The sequence below is a fragment of the Penaeus vannamei genome, chromosome 25 (assembly GCF_042767895.1).
Source record: "Penaeus vannamei isolate JL-2024 chromosome 25, ASM4276789v1, whole genome shotgun sequence".
Classification (NCBI taxonomy): domain Eukaryota; kingdom Metazoa; phylum Arthropoda; class Malacostraca; order Decapoda; family Penaeidae; genus Penaeus; species Penaeus vannamei.
Window position 1 is genome coordinate 15,065,649 of NC_091573.1, and position 8,191 is coordinate 15,073,839.

General features: G+C 40.8%; 1 protein-coding gene across 1 annotated transcript in view; it reads right to left on the reverse strand.

Annotated features, from left to right (window-relative positions):
- Positions 1-6,342: 6,342 nt before the first annotated feature.
- Positions 6,343-8,191, reverse strand: part of LOC138866466 (golgin subfamily A member 6-like protein 22) — an 8,201-nt gene continuing 6,352 nt past the window's right edge. The window contains exon 3 of the mRNA XM_070139199.1: positions 6,343-8,191. This exon is cut by the window's right edge and continues 957 nt beyond it. Within this exon, the coding sequence (XP_069995300.1) occupies positions 6,791-8,191 (1,401 nt within the window). The 3' untranslated portion in view covers positions 6,343-6,790.

The following is an 8,191-nucleotide window of genomic DNA, read 5'->3' on the forward strand; positions in this document are numbered from 1 at the left end:
GAATAAAAAAAAAAAATCGGTAGTTTTCTATATTACCTTCGCCTCTCCGATATCGACGATTTTGGTATCGTTGGATTCCTCTTACTCTGTTAACCCAAATATGTAGGTTTTATTGCGCGGAAACCCCTTGTTAGCGGCAAACTTAGGCCCTATCTCGGGGGCGACGATGTCGGAGCAGCGGACGTAATATAGAAAATTACCCTAATTACCCTAAGTGAAAATATCCATGGTCATTCACATGACTTTTCATTGCGACCCCCCCAGCGGGGCTGCCGCCCCTCAACCCCCGCCGAAGAAACAAAATATCCACCACATATTCACGGCAGGATAGAACGCACACGAACAAAATGCGAGCCGATAACTTATCCTACCATAACCTGGTACCTAGTAGGAGAACCCTCCACACTCGGTCATCGCGGCGGCTATGGCGAAGTACTGAACGCGGCGGTTATTTCGGTTAGGAATTCGAAAATTGTGGTTCCAGGGGACGGGAAACCCGCCGACGAGGGCGCTCTTCTGTTCATGGTATACCCCGTTCATCGTGATTATACTACAATGTCTCTGTATACAAAGATGACTATGTCAAGGTTAGTATGCTGATTCAGTGGGAATGTTACGAGGTAACTATAACACGTCCGCTGCTCCGAGATCGACGATAATTTTGTAACGCTCTAGCCTGCCGGGAATACTGGGTGGAGGTTTTGTTTCCTGGGCGGGGGTTGGGGGGCGGTAGCCCTCCAAGGGGGGGTCGCAGGGGGCACAGACCCCTGCAATGGAAAGTCATGTGAATAACCATGGTTATTTTCAGTTTGGTATATCATTAGTGTTATTTAACCCAGCATTTTACCTGGAACCTTCCATGCCCTCCCTTGCTATCGGGGCCAAGTTTGTCGCTGACGGGGGGTTTCCGCGCAATAAAAACTATATATTTGCAATGTGGACAGTGAGAGGAATCCAGCGATACCAAAATCGTCGATATCGGAGAGGCGAAGGTAATACAGAAAATTACCAAAAAATCCAAAGAAGTCAAACAATCACACATTTGCGGTAAACACTGCAGTACATTTATATGTAAGGAATATATTTATGCAGTGACCTAGATCAATAAAATAAGACAGCAATATGAATGGAAAAAAAAAACAACAAAACCAAAGTCGGTCATTCCTCACTCTGCACCAAAAATCTCTCCATCCAACTTCGATCGAGTCGTAAGCTGTGAATCAGGTACCGCATCTGAGTAGTTCCTCGAGATGAAGATCAAAGCCAAGGCCCATGCGAGCCGTATGTGTATGATGATTATTGTTGTATTGCAGGAACCCAGTCTTTTCTGGTGCCTGATCCTGGGAGTTCACTCAGACGCCGGGTCAATCCTGGATGACCGGAGATTTCAGTTCATTATCTACAACTTATTTTCTCCCATAAGTTTAAAGAAGGCGACTGCTGACTAAGCGAGGTAAGGCATAAGTGTAATGTAACTTGGATACTCTCTTTACATTACTCAAAACTATACAGATAATGTTTATGAAGACACAAATGAGAGAGGGACATCCTATTCTAAATTTGAAAGGCAGTTAGGCAATAATGCCATCAGTATCTTTGGTCTGAAAAAAAAAATTACCTAGGAATAGAAAACATATGAATCTGAATTCTAATAATTTTAAGAATTATATATATTATTTTCCCTTAAACTTAAACCCTAAGCCATACACATATAAAAAAAAAAATCATTACAAATATCGAAATGAGAGATACAGTTTCCAGAGACTGCCATCGTCAGTGTGCATGCAATCACTTTTATCCGAATAGGATCGTTTGAATATCTGATAATGCCAACATCATAGAATAAGCTCTAATATTCCTTTTTCATGACAGGCATTCCAAATGTGTTTAAGTAATTTCTAAGATCATCCATACTTGCAGGATATGTTTCTTCTTCAAGTGTTTCTGTTTCTACTACAATTGAAAGATCTTCCAATTTCAACTGTTCCTTATACATAGCAAGTTCTGTGGATTCCAAATTGTTTTCACCGAATAAACCAGGCTCAGTTTTCACTACACTTAACCCATTTTCTAAAGCTGATGGGATTTTTTCGGTTTTGATAGCTACCATGCCTCTAAAATCTGATTGTATGTTTTGCATTTCCACAACACTCCGCCCCTCCTCAAAAGCAATTTGTTGCGCACGCGGCGTGTCTTGGGCTTCTTCTGTCATTGGTCCAGTTTGAATCTTTACCTTCTTGTGCATTTGCTGGGACGCACTCTCCCTCTTCTCCTCTGCTTCCTCTTCTCTATGCACACACACACACACACACACAGATATATATATATATATATATATATATATATATATATATATATATATATATATATATATATATATATATATGTATACGGATATGTGCGGCACCTCACCTACTCGATGGTCACCTTATGTTATCCACCTCCTTTCTATTTCACTAATCTTCGCCCTGAATCTCTCTGTACTCGTTTCCTTCATCTCCTTATATTTCCGACTGAGTCCGACTCAAGTAACTCCTCTCAACTCTTCCCTGTTTTGTTCTTTGTTTATTACCGTTTTTGTGTTTTGTTCACCATGTTTTGTTTACCATGTTTTTGCTACCATTCTCTTTCTTCGTTCCCTCCCATTTGCTTAAGTCAGACCTTGTTGTCATAGAATTCACTCCCCCTGAGATGTCTATCTATGCCACTTTATTATTCTATCCATTTTACCCATCCTATCATCTCATCCACTCATCTCATTCCCATCCCTCTTTCTCTGTCTAGCTGATTTCCCCTTCGTCACCCCCTCCTTCACTCCATTTATGTCCATCTCCCTTGGAAGATGGGTATTGATGCAATAATAATAATAAAAAAAAACTCAATATAAAAACAAAATAAAACCAAATTAAAAAAAACTTTTACTGTTCCAAGTTTAACGTAGAATTAGTCAATAGAATTAGCCATCAGTACCTTAGCCACTATGTTACTCAATAAAACCAATAGTTTCATTACAAATATCAAAATCAATAAAAGATCATATAACGCTTAAAACCCCACAAAAATATAAAAAACAAAAACAAACAAAAAAAGAGCTTTTTTACGTTTAAATTTGCTTTCACTGTATATTATGTTTACCACTCCTCTCCTTAACTCGTCAGCACTACAGTCACAAACCCAGTCCATTGCTCACCCCCTCCCCACCACACTCCAGCCATGACGAACATATATGTATATAAATGTTACCATGCAAGGGGTTTCGCCCCTCCATCCTTTTATTCTAATACTTATTTCCTTTTCTAACTCTTCTCTCCTCCTCCCCCACTCTTATTCCCCTCCTTTACTTCATATTTTGTCTTGTCTTGTCAAGGGGTTTCTCCCCCCTTCTTTATTACTAATAGTTCCTTCCTTTCTCACTGGCTCTTACACTTTTTTATTTCTGTTTTTAACCCCCCTTAGCTAGTTGTAAGTCAGCATGACCAACTACAAACCTGGGCAATGAAGGGGCCCCCGGGCCGTGCACACTCCCGGTAGCGAGTGTGTGCGTATCGGGGGATGTTTTCCACGCACAGACAGTAGCCGCCGCGCCCACACATCACATCATCCAACCACATACCATTCTTTTCTTTTTGTTAACCTGAGTTGCGTTTCCATAATTCTATTTGACCATCACTATTTCTTACAACTATTACTTCTCCCCGCTCCACTCTACTTCACCTCTCATTATTAATGTTTATGTTCATGTTATACTACGAAAGGAAAAAAAAAAAAAAACGAGAAAAGAGAAATAACAGAAACGAAACAAAACTTATGTTCATATTTATTTGTTCTTACATTCATGTTCATGTTTATTTGTCCTTATGTTTATGTTCATGTTTATTTGTTCTTACGTTTATGTTCATGTTTATTTGTTCTTACGTTTATGTTCCATGTCACTTATATTGTTCTACGTTATGTTTATGTTTATATTCCTGAAAAAGAAAAAAGAAAAGAGTGACCCACTGATCCTCGCCCTCTGCCCCGTGGAGCTAGGAGGGGGGCAGGCGCGAGTCTCACCTGCAATAGGCTATCATAGCAAGACTTGATCTATGATAATCCCTAGCAGGCGATGAAAAAGAAAAAAAGATATATACATTTATATATTATATTTATTATATTTACATGGTGTCTCACCAAACCGGCAAAGTAAAAACTAATAAAAATAAAAATGAATGCGTACCCTCCTTTCCACAACAAAAAGGCATGAAAATCGTGACAGAAAAGGCCAAGCAAGGGGCCTCGCCCCCCTACTTTATCTCTCAAACCATTACTTCTTTTTAGGCAACCAGCTACCCCTAGCTCCCCCCTTCTCCTACTCTCAGGAGCCCTTCATTCCCCCCCTTTCGTCCATTCTGCGACGTCCCCCACGTGGTGTGACGGCCAATCACGAGCGAGCTATGCCGTCGCTCGAGGTCCGGTGAACGCGGCCAAAAAGTCCACAGTGCCCAAGATGAACTTAGCTTACGTCTACAGATCCTCTAGCAACGTGGTCTGATCAAACTATTGTACCGTAGATGTAAAATAAACAAATAAATGAATAAGAAAAAAAAATCGGTAATTTTCTATATTACCTTCGCCTCTCCGATATCGACGATTTTGGTATCGTTGGATTCCTCTCACTCTCTACAATCCAAATATGTAGGTTTTATTGCGCGGAAACCCCTTGTTAGCGGCAAACTTAGGCCCTATATCGGGGGCGACGATGTCGGAGGGGCGGCCGGAGCGGCGGACGTAATATAGAAAATTACCCTAATAATATAACCCACAGTGAAAATATCCATGGTCATTCACATGACTTTTCATTGCGACCCCCCCAGCGGGGGATGCCGCCCCCCAACCCCCGCCGAGGAAACAAAATATCCACTACATATTCACGGCAGAATAGAACGCACACAAACAAAATGCGGAGCCGATAACATACCCTACCATAACCTGGTACCTAGTAGGAGCACCCTCCACACTCGGTCATCGCGGCGGCTATGGCGAAGTACTGAACGTGGCGGTTATTTCGGTTAGGAATTCGAAAATCGTGGTTCCAGGAGACGGGAAACTCGACCTTGAGGCCATCGGTGTAACATCGAGAGAGGCGCAAAACCCGCCGACGAGGGCGCTCTTCTGTGCATGGTATACCCCGTTCATCGTGATTATACTACAATGTCTCTGTATACAAAGATGACTATGTCAAGGTTAGTATGCTGATTCAGTGGGAATGTTACGAGGTAACTATAACACGTCCGCTGCTCCGAGATCGACGATAATTTTGTAACGCTCAAGCCTGCCGGGAATACTGGGTGGAAGTTTTGTTTCCTTGGCGGGGGTTGAGGGGCGGCAGCCCCCCAAGGGGGGGTTGCAGGGGGCACAGCCCCCTGCAATGGAAAGTCATGTGAATAACCATGGTTATTTTCACAGTTTGTTATATCATTAGTGTTATTTAACCCCGCATTTTCCCTGGAACCTTCCATGCCCTCCTTTGCTATTGGGGCCAAGTTTGTCACTAACGGGGGGTTTCCACGCAATAAAAACTAAATATTTGCAATGTGGACAGTGAGAGGAATCCAACGATACCAAAATCGTCGATATCGGAGAGGCGAAGGTAATACAGAAAATTACCAAAAAATCCAAAGAAGTCAAGCAATCACACATTTGCGGTAAACACTGCAGTACATTTATATGTAAGGAATATATTTATGCAGTGACCTAGATCAATAAAATAAGACAGCAATATGAATGGAAAAAAAAACAACAAAACCAAAGTCGGTCATTCCTCACTCTGGCCCAAAAATCTCTCCATCCAACTTCGATCGAGTCGTAAGCTGTGAATCAGGTACCGCATCTGAGTAGTTCCTCGAGATGAAGATCAAAGCCAAGGCCCATGCGAGCCGTATGTGTATGATGATTATTGTTGTATTGCAGGAACCCAGTCTTTTCTGGTGCCTGATCCTGGGAGTTCACTCAGACGCCGGGTCAATCCTGGATGACCGGAGATTTCAGTTCATTATCTACAACTTATTTTCTCCCATAAGTTTAAAGAAGGCGACTGCTGACTAAGCGAGGTAAGGCATAAGTGTAATGTAACTTGGATACTTTACATTACTCAAAACTATACAGATAATGTTTATGAAGACACGAATGAGAGAGACATCCTATTCTAAATTTGAAAGGCAGCTAGGCAATAATGCCATCAGTATTATTGTCAAAAAATTGCCTAGGAATAGAAAACATATGAATCTGAATTCTAATAATTTTAAGAATTATATATATTATTTTCCCTTAAACTTAAACCCTAAGCCATACATACATACATATATATATATATATATATATATATATATATATATATATATATATATATATATATATATATATATATATAAAACATTACAAATATCGAGATGAGAGATACAGTTTCCAGAGACTGCCATCGTCAGTGTGCATGCAATCACTTTTATCCGAATAGGATCGTTTGAATATCTGATAATGCCAACATCATAGAATAAGCTCTAATATTCCTTTTTCATGACAGGCATCCCTAATGTGTTTAAGTAATTTCTAAGATCATCCATACTTGCAGGATATGTTTCTTCTTCAAGTGTTTCTGTTTCTACTACAATTGAGAGATCTTCCAATTTCAACTGTTCCTTATACATAGCAAGTTCTGTGGATTCCAAATTGTTTTCACTGAACAAACCAGGCTCAGTTTTCACTACACTTAACCCATTTTCTAAAGCTGATGGGATTTTTTCGGTTTTGATAGCTACCATGCTTCTAAAATCTGATTGTATGTTTTGCATTTCCACAACACTCCGCCCCTCCTCAAAAGCAATTGTTGCGCAAACGGCGTGTCTTGGGCTTCTTCTGTCATTGGTCCAGTTTGAATCTTTACCTTCTTGTGCATTTGCTGGGACGCACTCTCCCTCTTCTCCTCTGCTTCCTCTTCTCTATGCACAAATTTCCTTTTCTCTGCTTCATTTTCTTTTCTGTATTCCTCTTCGCTCATGGCATTATCGCTTCTCCCTTTTTCCCCTCCACTCCCTTTCCTGTATTCCTTTTCGCTAACGGTATTATCACCTTTCCCTATTTCGGATTCATTTCCTTTTCTTTTTTCCCCTTCGCTGGTGGCTTTATCACCTTTCTCTTCTTCTTTTCCCTCTTTATGCACTTGTTGGGGTACACTCAACTCTTCTGCTTTCTCTTCTGTGTGGTCGCTTGTCCGTTTCTCAGCTTCGTTTCTTTTTCTGTACTCCTCTTCGGTCATGGTATTTTCATCTCTCCTTTTTTCCCCTTCCCTTCCCTTCCTGTAGCCCTCCTCGCTAACGGTATTATTATCTTTACCCTTTTCTCCTTCACTTCCCATTCTACATTCCTCTTCGTCAGCGGCTTTATCACTTCTCCCTCTTTCTCCTTCACTTCTCTTTCTCTGTTTCTCATCGCCGGTGGCATTATTCAGTGGCTTGTCTTTGCATTCTGAAGGCTGGTAAACAAGCTTGCTCAATGGTACACAAGTGATTCTTCCTGCTCCGTCAATCGGCTCTTCAGAAACGCCAATTCCTTCCAATACCGTGACATCGAGGTCTGGTGAAGACACTGGTTTTGCTTCATATTCTTCTACTTCTCCTTCCTTTGTAGCCTGTCGTGGGCCATTCCATATTATTTCACTGTTTAGCTTATGTCTTTCACATATCATTTTAAATAATTCTTCGGCGAATGATCCCTTTTTAGAAGACATCTCCTTAATCAGATGAAAACTTTGATGGTTACATTTCCAGTTCGCCTTTCTTCCTTGCCTTTCCGTGTTCATGCCCACCTTTTTGGAACTTGTATCTTTGTGGCTTTCCTTCTTCTTGTTCTGATGTTTTATGTTCCATGATGAATAATCATTCTTGTCTCTGTGTTTATCTTTATGCTTAATTGGTCTCTTCATTCTTCTGTGTTTATCTCTTCTTGTTTTTTTCTCACTCTCATCTTTACTTTCACTTTCTGTCTGTGAACTGTACACCTTTCTTCCATTGTTATATCCTCTTTTATATTTCTGATCTTTTCTAATCATCTTGTCTTTCTTCTTAATCTTGCGTTTGTTTTTCTTCTGTTGACTTTCTTTATCTTCAGAACAGGACAACTGATGCCTGATCTTCTGCACATCTGTTGGAGTTCTCGC